This window comes from Manacus candei, unplaced genomic scaffold (genome assembly GCF_025592945.1).
Source record: "Manacus candei isolate 608988 ecotype Guabito, Panama unplaced genomic scaffold, ASM2559294v1 h1tg000086l, whole genome shotgun sequence".
Lineage (NCBI taxonomy): Eukaryota > Metazoa > Chordata > Aves > Passeriformes > Pipridae > Manacus > Manacus candei.
Window position 1 is genome coordinate 4120568 of NW_026138134.1, and position 21298 is coordinate 4141865.

The 21298-nt window shown below is 45.9% G+C and overlaps 1 protein-coding gene across 1 annotated transcript; it reads right to left on the minus strand.

Annotated features, from left to right (window-relative positions):
- Positions 1-1618: 1618 nt before the first annotated feature.
- Positions 1619-21248, minus strand: ATP12A (ATPase H+/K+ transporting non-gastric alpha2 subunit). The gene is made up of 23 exons (XM_051812218.1): positions 20967-21248; positions 19167-19313; positions 17730-17789; positions 16667-16870; positions 15969-16082; positions 15700-15834; positions 14960-15077; positions 14370-14638; positions 13460-13658; positions 12849-12958; positions 11942-12076; positions 11496-11688; positions 11130-11305; positions 9982-10118; positions 9139-9289; positions 6957-7125; positions 6195-6349; positions 5470-5593; positions 5052-5197; positions 4282-4415; positions 3206-3307; positions 2350-2441; positions 1619-2148 (listed from the first exon to the last, which is right to left on the minus strand). Exons 1-23 carry the CDS (start codon positions 20973-20975, stop codon positions 2120-2122), a joined length of 3108 nt encoding a protein of 1035 aa, XP_051668178.1. The 5' UTR covers positions 20976-21248; the 3' UTR covers positions 1619-2119.
- Positions 21249-21298: the final 50 nt, after the last annotated feature.

Consider the following 21298-nt stretch of genomic DNA (forward strand, 5'->3'; position numbering starts at 1 on the left):
CCTCCCCACTCACTCCTGCACAGAGGGGACGTGGAGACAGACATTTGGTGGTTTCCAGACACTGCTATGACAGAAGAGCAGAATTCTTTTGCTCCTCTCTCAGGAGCATATGTTGGTGTCAAAATGGATGGATCACATCCATCTTTTAAGTTTTCCTCTCAGAACTTCTCTTTTTTTCTCCTCTGCTGCTGAGTTTTTCTCCAGTCTGTGTTGCTTTGTTTCTTCCCGTTTCTTTATTTGACTCTTCTTCCATCCCAGAGCAAAGTTCCCTCTGACAGTGGGGAGGCTGCAGGTGTCAGACAGAGATGTTTTGTGATATGGCAGAAGAATGTTCCTGGAAACATCAAGAAGCAGCCAGCTCAGGTTCCAGTGTTCCAGCTGCCACTTGGCCTTGGAATCCTGGGAAACTCCTCTCCTGTGGCTCTTGGTTTTGTCTTTTAGCCTTGCCTATTCCTGTATATTCTATACAACCTACCCAGTCATTTTTTCTATAGGTTGTTTCAAGAAAATATATTTTGTTTTTTGGAGTAAGACAACCACAGCTATTATATTCTTATATATTATATTCTGGTTCTGTGCAGTAACTCACATCGAGTCCCTCTCCTCTTTCTTTCCTCTTGTCTCTGTTTGAACAGATATTTTGGCCAGTCTGGAGATGCTGGAAAGCAGCTCATGTTGCTCACCCGTGGAATTTCTCCTCACATCTTTCCCATCTTTTAAACAGGAAACAAAACAAAGCAGTGCTGGCTCCTGGCAAGTGCCAAGGTGTTGGAGTGAGTCAGCTTGGCACCTCTCCTGCTGTTGTTGGTGTGCTCCAGGATTGCATTAACCAGTGATAAGCAGCACATTTATCTGGAATTTGGACTCACCCATTGTTTACAGGCTCATTGTTTTCTGTCCCTCTTCCTTCTTCCTTGGCAATTCCTCTTCTTCACGTCCCTCTGTTGATACCCAGTGTAATTGATACCCTGTGCAGTGCCCAGCCAGCTATTAAGGTGAGGAGTTTTAAGGAAGGAAGGTCACAAAATGCAAAGCAGCTCCTAACAGAAGGGTGTGGACTTTTGGACAGGCAGCTTTAGGTTGGAAAACACTCCTCTCCTTCCCCTCCTGCAGCTCTTCCCTTGGTCTCTCCCTCCCTGGCAGTCCCTCTGGCTGTTTGATGCAACTCCTCTTTCTGCCTTTGTTCCTTCCCTAAAGCTTGTCTAGGCTTGTATTGAAACGTGAAATTTAATACATATCATTTATCATTTGCTTTAAAATTGGTAGATCCCTGCTCTGAACAAGATGTGGGACCTCCTGGTTCCTGCTGAAATGACCCTATTCAAGAGCTGGTTTCTAAGAGAGCTTTAACTGTTCCTAACTAACCCATCCCAAGGGTTATTTTGCCTTGGAGATTGTCACCTTTGGAAAGGAAGTATTGAATCTTGGCTCTCAAAGTGTTCAAATCTTCTGCTTTGTGCCTTGACTTTCGAAACCAATTTGTCAAAAGAAGTATTTCAAGTATTTTGGGCTGTAAAGGGGGGCACCTCTTTCCCCTGTGACCTGGCAGAGAGGTCAGGTCCTTCCCTGTTCCACTCAGTTTTTCCCAGTCTTTGTAAGAAAATAAGGTGGAGAACAGTTTTCTGGAAAAAGTTTTATTATCAAATTGTTCCTATACAGCACTTTTACCCTTGGTAAGGGAATACAGATCTGTGTATGCACTGGCTTGGAATTCACTTCCACCAGAACAAAATCAGCAAACAACACCTTCAGTGCAAATTAATGCCTTAGATTGCATGGAATTTCTGTCTTTTGGTTTGGTTTTTTTTTGTCCTTTATGTGTGTTTTCCTCTCAGAGTGTTCTCCAACTTCGTCTTTGAGCGAGGGGAGATTGCAGTCGTTACAAAAATAGGTAGTATTTCAATTTCTAGACAAGTCTTGGCTTTACAGTACAGTGGGAGCTAATTCATCAACCTCTAAAGTCCTTATTTCTTCATTAAACTCATGAAATCATTTCACCCCACCGTGGGGCAAATCCATGCTTAATATTGCACAGACAGGACTTGAAAGCAGCAGAGGCTGAGTCAGTTGGGGAAGAATCTCTCCAGGAGGAGGAAGAAAACCTTTGGTAAGGGCTGTTTCAATAATACATGTTCTTGTCCCACCAACCTGCAGGAGGAGAAGGGAGAGGAGAAAAAAAAAATCAGTTATTTTTTTCCCTCAGAAAGGCAAAGTGATGACTGGCAACAAATGGTTCATTTTTAAGCAGCCACCTGTGAGCAGTGGCTGGGGGGGGGAGTGTGTGTGAGTGAAAGGGTAGGAAAAGACACGTTAAATCAAAATATTAAACTGGAAGAATCCTGTACTTACTTCCTGGGTACCTCCTGATGAGCAGCTTACGGATTTCATCATAGACCCAGATCAAGATGGCAAAGGGCACAGCCACAAACCAGTACTGGAACCTGGCAGGGTGGGAAGAGGGTCTCAGTCAGAGGCATTACCAACCACCCAGCTGCCATTCCGGGGCCTCTGTGCTGTTTGGTGTCACTAAAAGAGAATCTGGACTTTTGGGCCTCTTTCCTTTGTCTTAACTAAGCACTCAAATGTGCCTATAAAGCCTCGGAATGAATCTATTCCAGATCCTATTCAAAAGGAAACATTGCCTGGTGGTGGCATTACAGCCTCTGAAAATGGCACAGAAATGGAGCATATCTGAGAGTGATCTCTTTAGAATAAAAGTTAAGTGCTGGCTATTCTGACAGGGATCTATTTAGAATAAAAGTTAAGTGCTGGCTATTCTGACAGGGATCTATTTAGAATAAAAGTTAAGTGCTGGCTATTCTGACAGGGATCTATTTAGAATAAAAGTTAAGTGCTGGCTATTCTGACAGGGATCTATTTAGAATAAAAGTTAAGTGCTGGCTATTCTGACAGGGATCTGTTTAGAATAAAAGTTAAGTGCTGGCTATTCTCACCAAAACATTGGAGATGCTGGGAAAAAAAGCATTAAAATGTTTGCTTTACACAGGGAAATTTCTGGATGCTCAGTAGTAAATCTGTGGAATAGTGTGGAAATCATGATAATAATGTCCTTTTTGGTTAAGAAATAGCCCGTTCTGCTCTTCATAATGAATATTCTTCAGTATTTACCCCTGCATGGGCACCCTGCTCCCATGGTGTGTTTGTCTGTGGAGGGCAAGGGAAGTTCAGCAGCACCAAAACTCACCTGAGAGGTGTGAAATTCAGGGCTGTAACGTGTCCAAGGCCGTAGGTGAGGATCAAAGCAATTCCTATCTGGGAAAATATGCCCACCCAGATGACTTTGTTCCTGCAGGGAAGAGCAAAGAGGAGTTACAGCTCCCTGTCCGTGGGGGCACAGCTGGAATGAGCTGCCCCAGGCGGGCACTGGGGGCACAGGGTGGGCTCTGCTCTCCCTGGCAGCATTCCCAGCTGGCAGCAAGCTTTGGGATGCACACACTGGGCACTGGGAGTGTGCCCAGCCTGACTCAGGTGCTAATGGTAGCAGGAAGTGCACACAGGTGTGGGCTCTGGCCCTGCAGATAAAGGATGGAGAACAAATCACCCTCCTATCGGGAATGCCCGGGGTGAATGCCTGCTTTGCTCTGTGCCCTCTGTCCCAGTAGATATTTTGAATTCCCTGGCTCCCGTGGGATTGAAGGGTGCAGAGGGTGGCCAGCTGGTATTTCCCCTCCTGGAGTTATCTCAGAGAGCTCCAAACGTGCTATCTGTTGATAACTACATAAAGAAGTTGAGAAAATAATCTGGAAAGGAAACTCGCCCCTTTTTTTTATAGTGAGCATTTTAATGAATGGAGAGTTGGTTTAAAGCTGATGCATTTTCAGGATAATGAATACAATGCCTTGCTTTAAAAGAAAACCCCTCTCCTGAAGCAGAAAAGGGGGGAAGGGGAGGTGGAGTAAAATGTTTGTCTGAGATTTGTGGTTGCTTGAGGCCAGACTTGGTCTTTGTGCAAAGGCTGAACGTGAGTGGGTCAAATCACTGAGCTGACCTGCTTCTGAAATGAGCTGGAGGATAACTTGAAACATGGGTTTAGATTAGATATTAGGAAAGAATTCCTTACTGAGAGGGTGGGGAGGCCCTGGCACAGGTTGCCCGGGGAAGCTGTGGCTGCCCCACCCCTGGAAGTGTCCAAGGCCAGGCTGGATGTTGGAGCAGCTTGGTCTGGTGCAAGGTGGCAAAGGGGTGGAACTGGATGATCTTTAAGGTCCCTTCCAACCCAACCCATCCTGGGATCCCACGTGTCAGATCTGCAGAACTCACCTGAAAAGGCCCTGCCGGAAAATGGAATTTCTCCGTGTTTTCCTGATGATCAGGTCAGCAACTTGTTGAATGGTGATGCTCACAAAGAAGGCTGTGTAGCCTGTCCACTGCAGATAGGTCCTCTGGTATTTGGTCTGCAAAGAGAAGGAAAAATCAGGGAGTGTTCTATCAGACATCTCGTGCAGGAGGCTGCAAAACTCGAGAGGAGGGTTTATTTCGGCTCCCAAGGTGTAAATGCAGAGTTAGTCCAGATTTAGATCCACAGGGATCAGATTTGGGCCAGTTTTAGTCCAGCAGGTGCTGTGCCTGAGTCACGAGGCTGCAGCACGAGCTGGGGGTGAGGAGGTGTTTGTGTTCATTTATTAGTGCCTTCTGCCTTGTGATTTCTGCAGGATGAGTGAGGGGGAGTGAGGAGGGAAAGGGGGAGGCAGAGACTGCAAAGTACTGTTTGCAGGGTGCTGTTCAGGAGCAGGGCTGAGAGATGATGCTTGTGATTGATTTGGGTGGGCTTAAACACACAGTCCAGGGAAGAAGGTGCATCTCCAGAGGCTCTGAATGAGAAAGTGGGCAAACTGCAGAAGAATGAATGAAAGAATGGAGGCTGAATGAAAGCTGGGTACCAGGAAGCTCTGCAGAGTGTATCCTGAAGGAACATTGCGTGGCAACTAATTATAATTGCATTTAAATCTCATTTTCCTTTCTTTATTTTGGAGGAAAAGTGTAACATTTTTAAGGAGGGCCAGTGCAAGGAATTTTCAGTGCTTCCTTACCCACTGCTGTCCGTAGGAATCCTCAAAGTCATTGATGGCATTGCTTTCCCAGTTGACCCTCACGCCCAGCAGGGTGGAAGGGAGGAAACCTTGCTCAGCATAGACTGTGAAATAGGTCACAAAGGCTCCCACTGACTGCATGATACCTGCAAAATCAAAGGGCTGCAATGAGGAAGAACCAGATTAAGGGGCACTGGGGAACATGCCATGAGCCTACAGGTGGTTTTAGAGCTCTTGGTGCTCCGAGTTTCTTGCTCCCTGTAGATAAAAACCCTGCTGTGGTGTTGAATAATAGAAGGGAGCTGGTAAATTTGCAGAGGAGGGGGTCGAGTTTCAGCTCTCTGTTTTTTAAAAAACGGACCAGCTTGACCCTGTGTTGTTTTGCTGATGCCAGGCAGTGTCTGGGAGGCCAACCTACCTATCTGCAGGTAGGAGTACACAGCCAGCTGCTCGTTCACCAGCCGGTCTTTCCTCTTGTTCCGAGGTCTCCTGTTCATGATGTCGCTCTCAGCTTTCTCGTAGGCCAGTGCCACCGAGGGGATCTGCAGCAGAAACAACCCATCAGAGCCCTGGGGGCAGCACTGGCCCGTTTCTCGGGCGTTTGTCAGCAAAGTTTCAGCTCTCAGGTGGTTCTGTTCACATGTGCTGCCTTGTCAGGATCCAAAGGGGACAGAAGGATCCCTGGGCTGTTCCCTAGACATGTTTCAAGGGTTTGAGGGGAGTCTGAGACTGTTTCCTAGGTCTGGTGATCCCATGACAACAGAAAGAGCTGGAGGATATGAAAAAAAACATTAAAGGGCCTTTCAGATGCCTTGGCTCTGGTGAAATATCTGATGTTCATCCCCTGCAGTAACTGCAGTGATTTCTGGGATCTCTTGATTGAAACACTGGTATTTGCTCACTTCTGATTGTTCTTGTCAGCACAGGTTTTGCTTCCTCTCCCCCTCTGCAGGTAGCTGTTGTTTTCTACTCTTCTTTCTCTACCCCTGGCTGCTTTTACCTTCCTCTTTCACTGCCTTGTTACTGGGCTGCAGGGTAAGGCAGGGAAACCTTCCTTTGTTCTGCATTCCCTTTGCCCCCAGCCCCTTTAGCTTGATATTCCAGCAGAAAATGACTTCAAAGATGACTTCAAACATGACTTACAATGTCTGTGCCCAGGTCAATGAACAGGATGGTGATGGTGCCAATGGGCATCGGGATGCTGGCAATGATGTAGATGAGAAAGGGGCAGAGCTCAGCAATGTTCTTGGTCAGGGTGTAGGCAATGGTTTTCTTCAGGTTGTCAAAGATCAGGCGGCCTGGGGGAGGAGGAAACTCTTGTGTAAAAGTGAATTCTTAAGTGTTTTCCAGGAAAAAAGTTCCATTTTTAGCTAAACGAAGTGAAAACATTTACTGCTTATGTCAACTTTCCTCATATGTTTCCTCATGCATTTTACAGGTTATTTTTGTTGTGTTTTTTTTTTTTTAACTGCTAACCTACCTTCCTGAAGATTCAAGTGTAATAAAAACCCTCTTTCAATGAGAAAGTTTGAGGGGAAAGTCCCATTCCACACCATGCTGTGGTTTTAATGGAAACCCCAGAATCTTTATGGTGAGAGTGGAGCAAATAACAGACTGAAAATGTAGAGAAAACAATTTGAATTCTAGTGGGAATTCAAGCTGGGAAGTGCCTTTGGAGCTTGATCAAACAGCAGTAGCAAATCAATGCTGTGTGAGAGAGAGGATGACTTTCATGTGTATGAGTGGAATTAATTCCCAATTTCCCCAAATATCAAAATCACATCTCCAAATCCAGAAAGGAAAAAAAAGAGGAGGGGAGTGCAGGGGGGAAGGATCAGAAGGGCTGGCCAGTGCTGTGTGACAGCAGCTCTCAGCTCAGAAAGTGGGCAGCAACATTATTTTTACCTTCCTCCACTCCTGTGACGATAGAAGCAAAGTTATCATCCAGCAGAACCATATCAGCTGCATTTTTAGCTGCATCAGAGCCAGCAATGCCCATGGCAATTCCAATATCTGCTTTTTTAAGGGCGGGGGAGTCGTTGACTCCATCTCCAGTCACGGCAACAACTGCTCCCTGGAACACACAAAAGGATCCAGATGTGGTTGGGGAGGAGAGGGGGGTTGTTTGCCCCTAAGGACAGGCTGCTCTCAGCACACTCTTTACATCTCTAGAAAAAAGATGCTGATGGGAAGTTCTGAATCGTCTTTGTACCCCCAGAAAACAGCCAGGGATCAGAGGCATGGTGGGTAGGGTTTGGACAGCAACCTTGGACTTTGGTGTGATAATGTCTGTCTCTGAGTTGGTCATTTAGGTTCCTCCTCTAGTAGAAATATGGAAGATTCAGGGATGTGATTTCCTGCATCCTACAGAGTAGACACCTCAGTTAGATGCACTTCAAATGCAATTAATCTGATAGCTTCTTTCTGTGGAGTATAAGCTGAAAGATTTAGATATCCACCTTTATATATATATATATGGTCTATCCCTATCTGAGCAGACCCAGGTTCACCTCTGTCATCTGTGGGAGGTTTGGTTGACACAACATGCTCTGTCCTGGTTTTTGGGGTTATTTTGTGAGGTGCCTACAGAATCAGCCAGGTTTCATCCTAATTGTAAATTATGTAACCCATTCCCATCCTATCCCAACACCTTCTGGCCATCACCAGCCTAGGCTAGAATTGCTCCAGTAATCCAAAAGATGGAAAACTCTGCTTATCCAGCTCAACTTCTTTGTTTTCTTCCCATGGAACTATCCTGCAGCTAAAGGTCCTGGTCTAGCTGATGCAGGAGTTTGTGGTTTGATGCAATACAGGGTGTTCCAAGTGGGAAAAAGCCTGACAAAGTGATTAATAGAAATGCTGAGTGTCCTGTCCCTGGGGGGATTTAGCTCAGTGTCACTACCTATAAATAATGCCATGTACAGAAGGGCTTATAAGCTCTAAGCACTAAACATAGCGTGGAGACTGAGTTTTGAGGGGGGAGGGTGTTCATTTCCATCCTCTAAAGAGCCAAATCTCCCAGGAGTGTGGGTGTCTGAGCAGTGCAGAGCACATTTACCCACCACGTGCCAAACAGAGACCATTCAAAAAATAAGATCTTCCCATTTCATCTCTTTTTTATCTTTTTTTTCCCCCCCACTCTCCTGAAAGCAGCCCAGGCTTAAACCCAACGAGCTGATAATGCTGATTGGAAAGCTTAGTGCTGGCATAACTACAGAACTAAAACAATGTCTTGTGCCATGTCTTCTCTACAAAGCCCAGGCACAGCACTGTGAATCAGCTTTGATTCACAGCATCTACCTGGAAGATGTCATTTCTGAAGGGGGGATCTTTTGATGGCAATTTGCATCTTTTACAGAGCTCTGTAGGTGTCATTTCTCTGCCTCCTGTGCTGGCTGCACTCCACACTCCTTTACATAATATTGTGGATGGGACAAACTGTCTTTAAATCCTGCTTTCTGTGGGTTGATTTACAGCCTTTGAAAGCACCAGACATAAGGCTTGGTCGGGAATAAATCACTCTGTGACAATTTGTGGGGTTCATACCTTTAGAATCATAAATCCTTTAGAGCTTTAAGTTCCACGAGTCCAACCTGTTAACCCAGCACTGCCAAGCCCACCCCTAACCCACCTCACTCCTGAACATTCCTGTGGGCAGCAGCACACGGGTCTAAATGGCCACGAGAGATAAGATGAGAGGATGTGGCAGGGTGTTGCTTTGATCTGGGCTGGAAGGATTCCCGAGGGAAGGCAGCTTCCCAAGCAGTGCAGTCTCTGCCCAGGAGGCTTTATGTGCAGCACAGCTGCTTCTCAGAGTTAGGATCCAAAATCCAGACCCTGGCTACAGCTCCAAGCCAGCGAAGCCCAGGGAAAGCTCATTTTGTCAGCGGGAGTTCAGAGTGTGTAGCAGGGATCTGAGTGGCTTGGATTCTGTCCAGGCAGTGTTGGTGGCAATCTGTTAGATAATGTTCCTGCTCAGTGCAAAGAGTATAAACAGAGCTCAGGGAGCACTGGGAATTGCCTTCCACCCTCTGATACCCGGGGAAAGCTCCTGAAGGGCATGGAACCTTCCTCTCCTCTTACTCACCTGCCTCTGGCAGCCCTCGACTATAATCAGCTTCTGCTGGGGCGATGTCCGAGCAAAGACTATCTCGGAGTGGTTACACAGGATCTCATCCAGCTGCTCCGAGTTCATGTCCTTCAGCTCCATCCCATTAACCACGGCTGCTGTAGCTTCCCTGCGAGAGCCGGGGGAGAGCTGGGTGAATTTTCCAATTAAAAGGCTCAGATAAAAATAGTGCACACTCGTGGAAAGCACGTTAATGCAGCTGGATAGTGGGGAAGCGGCAAATGGAGGTAATTTCGGAAGCTGTTTGTTGTTAATCAGCAGGTGTTGAATGAAAGGCGCCCGCAGAAACGCGGAGTGAATTACAGTTACCTGGATACAGAGGGGAGTCATTGAAGCTTCCTCCCGAGCAGCAGAAAATGCATTTTAAAGAGGCCTCTCAGTGGGAGGGAGGGACAGCAGAAGGGGAAGACATCCCTTTTGTAAAGAGCTTTTATCCTTCCCTTGTGATGCTATTTTTTTTTTTCACATTTGGTGGGTGAAAGAGGAATTTGGACTGATGGTCCTTGGGTAGCTGTGATTCTGAATTTTGCTTTACGTGAGTATGTGTGTTTTGTCAAAAGGGCTGTGACAGTGAATCAAACGTGATCTGTAGAGGATAATTCGCTGGGTTTTCTTTGAGAAAAAAGATGAGAGCCAGCGAGTTGTTTGGGTAGGGATGGCACATGGGATGGACACAACTGGGAACGTGCCATGGAACAGAAGAGCAGAAGGCAGGTGGGTGTAGAACTGGGCTGTAAAAGCTCCGTGGAGGGAGCAGGAAAACGAGCCCACAGGTATTCCCTGTGCTCTGTTTGCCCTTACCTCCTGTTGACTTGCTCCACGGGAATGTTGAGGCGCTTGGCAATGTCCTCCACGGTCTCACTGGTGGCTGAAATGATGCCCACGCTCTTGGCAATGGCCTTGGCCGTGATGGGATGGTCGCCAGTGACCATGATAACCTGGGCAAGGGACAGGCACTGGGGTGAGTGACAAACGGGTATGCCCTGGCTGGAGTGAGATAAGGTGGAATATCTATTGTTGCAAGCCCGGGAAGCAGTTTAGGGTGGGAAAGCTATGTGAATAACAAAGGGAGGCTATGAGCAGTAATTACTGAGCTCCACGTGGACAGCAGGACTCTGACTCTCCTTATTGAGGCTGTTTTATCAGGGCTGTAAAGGAAGAACTTGTCACAGGCAGCAAGATGAGAATAATGCAGAATTAAGAAGCCTTTATATAAGGATCTATATTGGGTATGTTCAATGGTGAGAGCTCCTTAGAATATTGCATCTTAAAATGGATCCTTGTGACTGAGGTGTCCTGACAGATAAGACACAGCCTTTTCTTTTTTTTCTCGAAGAAAAGCTGCCAGATCTGTCTTCAGGCTATAGAAAATTTCATCAGGCTTGGGATTCATCTCATCTGAGATCTGCAATTCCAGAGATGATTTTCCTTTACTTAGACAGATCTCACCTCTGCTTAGAGCTGAAAGTTTACCTGTGGATCCCCTAGGAGTGAAATGAGGGGAATCATTGTTTCACATTCAACTTGAACAGTTTTGAGATTTGTGATTCCTGTGGGTTAAAGTTCTTGGCAAGTGTAGCCCTGGTGTCCTGACGCCTTCTCAAGAGTTGCTTCTGTCACTTTACTCTGTTTACAAGTAATTGTAGCTGGCATGGCTTCTGTATTCTAGCAATAGGTCTGATGAGGCCCTATCTGAGCTTTGGCAAATTTGGATTCCCAGTTTTGGGGTTCTGTGCTGTTCCTGTAGCCAAATTCCCACTTAAACTAAACTGTTTTGCCTCTGGTGGTTTCTTTAAGTTACAGTTCTAGGGTGTTATTAACGAATGTTTAGATTTTTGGGGGCTGCTGCTAGAAAGATACTTCATGACAACGTGGTGGAAGTTCTTAAAAGCTCTATTATCCTGAGTATTTCTGTAGGATCACCGTGCTTTTCCCTGTAAAAACCCTACCTTGATCCCGGCACTGCGGCATTTGGAGACGGCGTCTGGCACCGTGGAACGGGGTGGGTCAATCATGGATAGGAGCCCAACAAAGCACAGGTTGGAGGTTGGGAAGTTCATGGAATCGGTGTCGAACTGGTAGGTGTCTGGAAACTCGTTTTCAGGCAGGTACAAGTGGCAGAAACCTGAAAAGAAACTCGGGTTGGTGCGATGCACAGCGGGAGAAGGAGGAGAGTTTTGCTGTGTGACACCGGGGTTTGCTCCTGCCCGTAGAACTCCAGTGCACTCAACCACTTTTCCAGACATGCTGGATGTGCCAAGACTTTAAATCCCATTTTCCTGCAGGTCTCAGGCAGCTCCTCCAGCTGGACTCACCCAGCACTCTCTCTCCCATGCCCCCCAGCTCCATGTAGGCTGTCTGGAAAGCTTCTGCCTTCTCGCTGTCCAGTGGTTCCTCCTTGCCGTTGATCATGATGGTGCTGCACCTCTCCAAAATCCTCTCTGGGGCCCCTTTCATCACCAGCAGGAAACGTTTGTCACTGGGGTCATCGGTCTCGTGGATGGAGAGCTGTGTGCCACAAATGGGAAATGGGTTGGAAGAACAGAAATGGTCCTTTTTTGCTTCTAGTTTTCCATGGAAGTAATGTTCTCTTCTATGAGAATATCACACATTCCATCAAATGTATTATGCTAGCTATTATAACTTGCTATTTACTGCATTAAGACTTCCAGGTTACAAATAGTTGTATTAGACCCAGTGATAGAAATTATTTAAGCTGGGATAAATCTGGCATAAAATGAATTCCAAAAGTGAAACACACCTGGAATTTGTTGGTAGAGTTGAAAGGAATTTCAGCCACTTTCTTGTTCCGTGCTCTGATATCCATGACATCACCCAAAATTACTTCAGAAAACTTAAGCAGAGCTGTTTCAGAGGCATCTCCCACCACAACTCTCTGTATGCACAAAAGAAGGAACAGTTTATAGCTTTTGTAGTACTTTTGCACTCCTGTGATTCAATAATATGTTTTCTGCTTTAGCAGCAATGAATCTACAATGAATCTTCAAGCTGTCCTGGAAAATTGTGACAGTAAAAATTTGGAATGTCTGGCCTTGGAGTTAGAGCTGAGCTGCAGCCAAGAGAAAATCAATGTTTGATTCTGGAAGGCAGATTTGTGAGCACCCTCAGGTTCGTGTGGTGGCTTTGTGACACAGTTCTAGGTGACCTAACTGAGGCATAAATCCAAATTACCTTGAGGAAGGCATTGGTGAGTAAACAGCAGAAATCAGGCATATGTTCTGGTCGTGTGGTCACTGGAATTTACTGCCTTCAAGCAGTCAAGTGTAAAGACACTCATTAAGGCATGTTTACCTTTGCTATATTAAGTTAATAGCACAGTAATTATTAGTGTAGAGATTCTTGCTGCTTGTATTGCCTTTTCCCTCACAGGCACAGCTGTGTTTGGACAATACTCCCAGACATGGATTCTTGGGGATATCCTGTGCAGGGCCAGGAGCTGGAATTGTGAATCCCTTCCAGTTCAGGATCCTCTGTGATTCTCTAATTCCCTACTCTTGGCTGCGTGGGGTTTTTCCCTTGTGTTAAGTGTTTTGTGAGTGTACAGCAGTAATACCACTGTCAATGGGAACTCAGAGATTCCTAAAGCTGAGCAGAACAAATTGTCCCCTCAGAGGAAGGGAAATAAGCTGGTGTGAAGTGGGCAATACCTTCATTATGGGGAGGTTCTCCTGGCCTGGCCGGAATTCCGCCCGGTTGCAGAGAGTCACGATTTTGGATAACGCTGTCCACGACGGAGAGGTTTGATCAAAGGGCTGGGCTGAGAGAAGCAAAACACACATGGCATCCTTTAGCCCCCTGTGGGATCATTGCATCCTATGGCACGTTATGGGATAGAGGTAGAAGCTTAAGTGTGAAACAGCAGAATTGGTGTATTTGCGGAAAAAAAAGTTGCTCTTTCGACAGGTTCTTTTAGAGAAAAATATTTTGGCCCAAACTTTTCCATCTATCAGTTAACAGTGCTGGTGAAAGTGTTTAGGTGATGTTTCTCTGTTCATTTTCCTCCTAAATGTACTGTTGGCAAAAGGCTCTGGAGTAGAACCTCCTCCAGACTTACTGTGAATGGAGTTCAAATATTAATTCTTATTTTCACATCTCTACGTGTCTAAGAAGGGACTTTGCACATCTGTGTAGAAGGACATGTCTGGTTTAACTACAAAAAACATTCCCATTGGCACCAGTTTGGCAGCCAGTAGGTGTGAACATCCCAGCTCTGATCCAAGGAGTTGCCCCTTCCCACATCCCCCATTGCCACATTTACTTGTTTGGTCTTCACTGGTGTCTGCTGAGTAGATCTGATTGTCAAACCAGAGGTGAGCCACAGTCATCCTGTTCTGGGTGAGGGTCCCTGTCTTGTCAGAGCAGATGATGGAGGTAGAACCCAGAGTTTCCACAGCTTCCAAGTTCTTCACCAAACAGTTCTTCTTGGCCATGCGCTTGGCTGTCAGGGACAGACTCACCTGGCAGGAGCAGAGAAGTCCAGCTGTTAGTGAGGGGTGATTAGAGGGGTGTAGTGAGGTTACATACTCCTGGGATTTGTTGTGGCTTTTGTTTGTGGAAGAGAACATTTGAATTTTTTTGCTTTTGATTGACTACAGTGCATTTTTTTTTCTCTCTTTTTTAAAACCCTGAGGTTTGGTTGTAATCAGCACAAGTGCATTCAATGCTGAGAGGAACCTGCTTGCCTGCTGATAGAAATAAGAATGTCTTAGCAGTTAAGAGGCTGTTTTAGCTGGAAGAACCTACAATGGGGGGAGCTCCTGGTCACCAATTTAATGAATCCTGAAATGATTCTGTTCATTGTTGCACTACTGCTGGTGCTTTAGAGCCACCAGTGCTCAGCAGTGCTGCTCCTCAGCCAGGCATTTCAGTGATGCCACAGATGTGTTAGTAAGTGGAGTTTTCATGCATCCTTTAGGGTCTCTTTCCAAATGGGAACAGGCTGTGGGGAAATGAGTCCTGTCACTCTGCTGGTCAGTGATTGAGGCAGAACGGTCCTTGAAGAACCTCATTTCAGACTGGATTGTTGGTTTTAGGATTAATGACTCGGTTATGCTGGAATTCCCAAATGAAGTGTTTATCCTTTCAGTTTCATGGGGGAAAAAAACAAAACACCTTCTTTCAAAGACAACTCAGACAAGAACTGGAGTGGCCCCCGAGCCTGGACTCACCGTCACCGTGGCCAGCAGTCCCTCGGGCACATTGGCCACGATGATGCCGATGAGGAAGATGATGGAGTCCAGAATCTGGTACCTCATGGAGACAGATATGATGAAGAAGAGCACCCCCACGGAGACGGCCACTCCTGCCACCAGGAACACGAAGTGCTCGATCTCGATGGCGATGGGGGTTTTCTCGTTGCCCACGCCCGAGGCGAGCGAGGCGATGCGGCCGATGATGGTGCGGTCCCCGGTGTTGATGACAATGCCAGTGGCAGTGCCTGCAGAGACAGGGAGAACTGGTCAGCTCCAGGACAGACAGGTTCTTAGAGGCACCTGCAGCTTGACATTCCAAAGGATTATTGGTGGAAAACCCACAGGGAAGCCACAATTAATTGATTGTTGCACGCGTGACCAGGGTACTGTTCAGACAAAGCCCCGCTGGTTGATGCTGTGACCATCCTAGTGCTTTAGGTTTTATTTTGTTCTTCTTGGGACAGTAGTTTCTTGTGAGCAATTAAACCCCCCTGGAGTTCCTTGCAGCAGAATTGCTTCAATGATTTAGCAGGACCCTTTCTGGAGGCCCTTGTCTCTGTACCCACCTTCCACACAGGTGGTGGAGTAGAAGGCGATGTTCTTGGTCTCCAAGGGGTTCTCGTGGGTGAAGTCACAGGAGCGGGACTGTGGCTCTGATTCCCCTGTGAGTGAAGAATTGTCCACCTTTAATGAAATGGAGACATGCCCATGTTAAGGTTAGTAACACACAGTGATGTCTGGCCCAGAAGGCACAGTGGTAGCATATTTAATAATCAGTGTCAGGGCGACAAAAACCTCTCAGTGCCTTTTCTCTGAGTTCTGCTGTCACTGACAGAGACTATTTCTGTGGGAATTCTGTTTAGTCAATGCTGTGTGTCTGTCAGAGGGATTTTTAGTAGAAGCCTGAAAGAAAACGTGGTTTGAAAACCTTCTTTCCAGGTCTGTGGGGGCTCTTAACGATGTATTGGTGTATCTGCCTCTGTCCTGGCAAAGAGCATTGCTAGAATGTGGCATGGACCTAATGGCTTCTTTTGATGTTCAGGGAGTGGAGATGTTAGTCCTAGATGAGCATCACAGCATAGCTTTGCTCTCTGATTTAACCAGATTATATCTATTAGAGCTCTAACAGTTCCTGTTGGGTGTGCAGAAATTCTTTCTATGTAATAAAAGCCTCTAAACCCTGTCTTCCCTCTTTCCCTGTGCCCTTCCAAGTCCTGTTCGGTCGTGCAGAAATTCCTTCCTGTGTAATCCAAGCCTCCAAACCCTGTTTCCCCCCTTTCCCTGTGCCCTTCCCAGCCCAGCTCACCTTGCAGCCCTGAGCGGAGATGAGGCGAATGTCCGCTGGGATCCTGTCCCCGCCCTTGATCTCCACGAGGTCTCCAACCACCAGCTGGTCCGCTGGCAGCTCCTTCTTCTCTGCATCTCTGATGACAAGAGCTTGCTGAAAGACATAAGTGTGACAAAAATATCACCCTCTGCACCTCCTGCCAAGGGGTGCAGTCGGGTCGGGCTCGTTGTGCTCCTGCCGCTGCGAGGGGCGTTGTTGGGGTGAACTCTCATCTCAGTGGCTCTCACCTGGGGGATCATCTTGCTGAAGCTGGCCATGATGTTGGTGCTTTTGGCTTCTTGATAGTAAGCAAAGATTCCAGTGAGGATGACAACCACGGCCAGGACCACTCCAAGGTAGAGCTAATCAATAAAAGGTATAATCCAGTTAATTTGAGACAAGCGTTCAGCAGTTCCTCTGCTGGAATAAATCACAGTTCTGTGTTGCTTCAGCAGACTTTAAAAATGTGGTATTGGTCAGTTTAAAAGACAGTTTAAGAAAAGAGCTTTCAAGTGTTGCCCTGCAAGTGATCTAGTAAAGCTTTTTGAGTATAAAAAGGGCTTTTAATAGCAAGGCTCCCATGTCTCTAAAAGCTTTCTCTAAACTGTACCTGACACAAGCCCAAACAAATTATACTTCTAGCAGAGTGTAACTCATAAGGGAATTAATCAAAGACTCTGGAGTTCTTTGTGGACTTCATTATTGCTCTTGTGAGTACTCAAGTATTGCAATTATGCCCAGTGGTTATAAAACCTTTGCATAGTTACTCTCTAGACAGAAGTGGTATGACAGGTATTTGAGGTTTTATCAGAAGTGTTCAGTCGTAGAGGGAGAGTCCTTCAAGAGTAAGAGGCCTCCTTGTAGTTACTGAGTAACTGTGTAGTATTTAAATTACTTAGATTGTCACAGGGTCAAATACTCACTTTGTGGTTATTCATCTACTTACATTGTCAAAGGGTGATTCAGCTTTCTGGACAAGCTGGATGGCAAAAGAAATCCAGGAGAAGACAGCTCCTATCCACAGGAGGATGGAAAACCCTCCCACCATCTGCTTGAGGAACTTCACGATCTCAGGAGTGGCTTTGGGAGGAGTGAGGGCGTTGGGACCATCCCGAGCCAGAACCTCTGCTGCTCTGGCACTAGAGAGACCCTGCAGAAGGAAATGACATGTTTAACATGAAGCCACAGAGAAAAACACATCTTATTTTGTCTCAGAACAAAAGGCACAGGCTGTTGTTTCTGTCAGTGTTATTTGTGTCACAAATCAGCTGCTGTGACCTGCAACCTTGATTCCCAAACTTCCTGATTTCAGAGTGGCTGCTATTAGTTATCTGCTATAAAAAACCCCAGATATTTCTTTACTGGACCACGGAATCTGGGGCCATGTCCAATGGGAGGAGTTTTTATTCTGGTGGTTATAAATCAAGTACACCTGAACTAAGTGTTTGGAAAGCCAGGGAAAAACGCACATCACTTATTTTGCTGCTGTTTCTGTATTTCCACAAGGTGTTTGTAGCTCAGGGATTTCTTGAAATTCTGGTCTGTGCTTTGCCCACATTGCAGTGCTTTCATACTCAAATGTCAGGTGTCAAAGGGACTCAGGTGCACAATTTCTCAAATGTAATATTTCCTCCAAAACCAAGTCATCCCATGCAGAGTTTTGCTATAAGTTGTTACAGGCACTGCCAGTAAGAAATGAATTGCAGTGAAATCAAAATATCAGATAAAAGCTTTAGAAAAGCTGAGATCCTGGTGCAAACCCTGAGGCCCCGTTTTGTGCAGGGATTTTGGTTCCAAAACAGTAGATCAGCCTTTTTCAGACTTGAGGGAAACTCCACTTTAAATCCAGGTCAGAGCTGCACATGGACTTGCTGGTTTAGGCTTTACTGGGAGCATGGATGTAGGCACCCACACACATCTAGTAATGCTTTCCTGCTGCTTCTGGAAGCTTTGGGGAGCCCAGAGGCAGCTGATTGAGGCAGTTCCTTAATGATGCCCCCTGGACTTACTTTGTCGATGCTTGTGCCATACTTCTTCTCCAGGTCCCAGACGCTGAGTTTGTGATCATCCTGAATTCCAAAAGGGAGAGAAAATGGGAGTGAGCAGAATGCCAGCCTGCTGAAATTTAAATTTTGACATCTGGAGAACGCTCAGGGATCTGGGACCACGGACCCAGTTGCTTGTATGACACCCCACTTTCATCAATAGACAATCTGCACATTGGTAAGCAAAGCATCTTCCACTGGAAGATGATGTTTTCTTTTGATTTGCAGAGTGCTTTTGTAAATAGCTCCCTCCTCCAGCAAATCTGTCACAAGAACAGGATGGTGTGTTCGTGGTAATCCTGCCTGCCACAAGTGCCTGTGCTTCTTTTAGATCAATAACTCCTCTTTGTGTGTGCCACAAGGCTCAGCACCACAGGCAGTGGCAGAAAACGTGTGACAACAATCTCTGCCCTGGATTGCCAAGGCAGGGGATGTGAAATTATCCACCAGCAAGTCTCACAGAGAGAGGCAACAGGTTTTAACCACAGTTAAAAAGGGTGTGGGAGAGGGAAATCTCAAAGCTCTTCTCCTTTGCCTGCAGTGACACCTCTGTGGTATCGTTGGCCTAATTATATCCTGTGCTGAGCTGAGATTTAGAAGCCAAGAATTTGAGAGATCTCACAGTTGTTTTCACGGGGTGATTCATGGGCACTTGGATGAGTCAATTCACTTGTCTGTGCTTTGGTTTCTCTTTAGAAACAGGAGGGTGATGTTACATCCCCTGGTGGCAAAGATAAAATGGCCTGGGAACTGTTTAGCTGGTACTGGGCACATGATGGGTAAATTTATCACAGAATCACAGAACCAGTGGCCCATTTTGGGGTCCTTTCCCTCTGAAATACCATCCAGGCTGTAAAAAGCCTCTCCTCCTAGCTGCTCTCAAAGCAGCTCCAAAAAGAGGTCAGTATAATTACCCTCATGTTTCAGATTGGGAAACTGGAATGTGTGGAGAGGAAGCAACATTTCCAAGAGCAGCCAGCAGGTCTGGAGCAAGCCAGAAGGAAAACACAGGTTTCTTGAGCTTAGTGCACTGTCCTTGGAGCACAGTGCAGTTAGTTTGGGGGAAAAAACCCAGGCTTAAAGCTGAGACATGCTTTTGGATGTACTGGAAATCTCTGTGCCTTTCCCTGTGTTTCCTGGCTGCCTGTGCAAGAGGCAGTTGTCAGGAAATACTGATGACAGTTATTCCATCTGGGGAATAACTCCTTTTTTGGGGAGATAATGTTCTGTACCATCGGTGGCTTAATTAAACCAGAACCAATCTTTCATTTTAGGTATTAATCTCGCCCAACACTTTCCTGGCACACTCCAGGGGTGTGAGGAAGCAAACCCTTCCCTGTGTCAGGATTTTCGTTCCCTGGATTTCATTGGCAGGTGTAATGGGAGCTCAGCAACACTCACCAGGTCCAGCTCTTTCTTAAGTTCCTCTGTCTTCTTTTGTTTCTTGTTGCCTTTTAAGTCTTTGTGCTTCTCATCTTCATCTTCAATCTCTGTTTTTTGTAGATCTTTTGTCCCGTAGATCTCAACTGAGTAAACATCAGACCTTTTCTGTGGAAGACCACAAAAACCAAGTCAAACTCTGACAAATCCACTTTTTGTAGAAAACCTACAAATTACTGCTGTCCCTTTCTCCTGGCAGCCTAAAGTGTTAGTTCCTGTCCTATCCTGAGATCCACCCAGTGTGTGTTACAGTGATCCTGGGCAGGACTTCACCAAATGTAAATTACAGAGATTCCTTTAGGGATGTGCAACACTTTTAGCAGTTTATGGCCCAACACCAAGTGTGGAAACACTGCCCAGGCTCCCACCACTGCCAGTGAAAACCATCCAGTCCTTTATCAGCTCCAAGAAGAGATCAGTGGAAAAGCAAAAGATTTGCAACAGGAAAGTGGAGGGAAAATTTATTCATTGAGAACTTGCTTGTTCCCGGGGCTTTTTAGACACATAACTTGGAGAGTTAATTTTTTAATTAAAGTTAACATTTACATATTTATATTTACACTCAATCACGAGTGAGAGATGAGGCAAACACCACCTGAGAGCCAGGGAGAAGCCAGTCTGCTGCTTCTCACACAGAGCTCAGAACTAACAGGGAGTTAGCAGAATATTCCCTTATTTTTGCCAGGAAGCTGCTGACCTGGGATGCTGCTGAACCTCAGATAATGTTTTGCTCTCAGGGATAACTTGGGGGCTGTGCTGTTTCCTAATTTAATTAATAATTTAAGTTAACACTGTGGTCTGAAGGGCAAACTTCCTGTGCCACCGATTTACCAGCTCCTGTAATCATAACGTTCCAGTTCCTAATTATCTTGTAAACTACATGCCAGGCCTTGGAAGGACTATTGGGTGACCCCATTCCGGAGGCTTCCTTATGGATTAAGCACCAGAGGGTCAGGAGAGTCAAAGCAGAGAGCTCAAGTAATGGAAATAGCAAGGAAAAAAAAATAATAATTGGGGCATCTTATTACTTAATACTGTTCTGAACTCAAAACTGGCATCTTACCCTGAGCTGCCCTTTAACTGTTGGAATATTCAAGTCTTGGTATTGTATCTCGAGGAAGGGAAAAGCAAAGAGCTGGGGAGTAGTTTGGGGATTTAAAAGGCTGAAATCCCTTTCTTAGAGCACTTGAGTTTGGTGATGAATATCCCAGAGAAGGGACATGTCTGTTAGAAGAGGTTCTATTTCTTTCTAGCATGCTGAAGATTCACAGTCTGCTTTATCTATTGGGAGTTTTTTCTTCACCTTCCTCCTTCTCCTCCTCCTCCTCCTCTCTTTAACTATCCCACCCAAAAATCTGTTCAGCTTTTCAAATCCCTCTAAAGGAGAGAGACCAGGAGAGAAGGAAAACAGCTCTCTACTGTGAGAACTTAGCAGTTGGAAGAGCATAATACAGAAAATTAATGAAGTTAGTAGAATCTATTGATCACTTCTATGCATGATCTATGTTTAACCTGCACATTTTCATAAAATCTCAGATTTTGGCACTTGCAAGTGCTCATGAACCTGTGGATTATCAAACCAGCCAGTCCTGGAATTCTCCCCTCTCCAAACTGATCACTCCCAACAGTGTCTGGTATTAATTCAGTTTTTCACTTAGCTTGTATTTATAGCATACATTGGCATATTAAAACTTAAATTCATGCTTTTTCTTAAGAAGAAACACGAATGCAGGAGGGGCAATCCCTTGCAGCTGTACTCACCTTTACCATCTTGGTGAGTTTATTCCTTTCCTGATGGAGTGAAAAAGTCTCTGGATGAAAAGCCAAAGCCCAGCTGGAGGTGAGGTGGCTCGGAGCAGCTGGAGTGCAGGAGGTGGTAGGTCCCTCTCAGATGGCCAGCAGGTGTTAGCTGGAATCCTGCTCCCTCCTTGGCATCCTTCAGGCAGGACGAGCTCCTTGTCCAAAGCCTGTGGAGAAAGAGCACTGTTTGCCAGTGCTTTATAAATCAGCATCTTGTGCTGCCACTCCACCCCTCCCCTTCCAGGTCCAGCCCATCTTCTGTTTCACCTGGAGTAGGTGGAAAAATACCACAG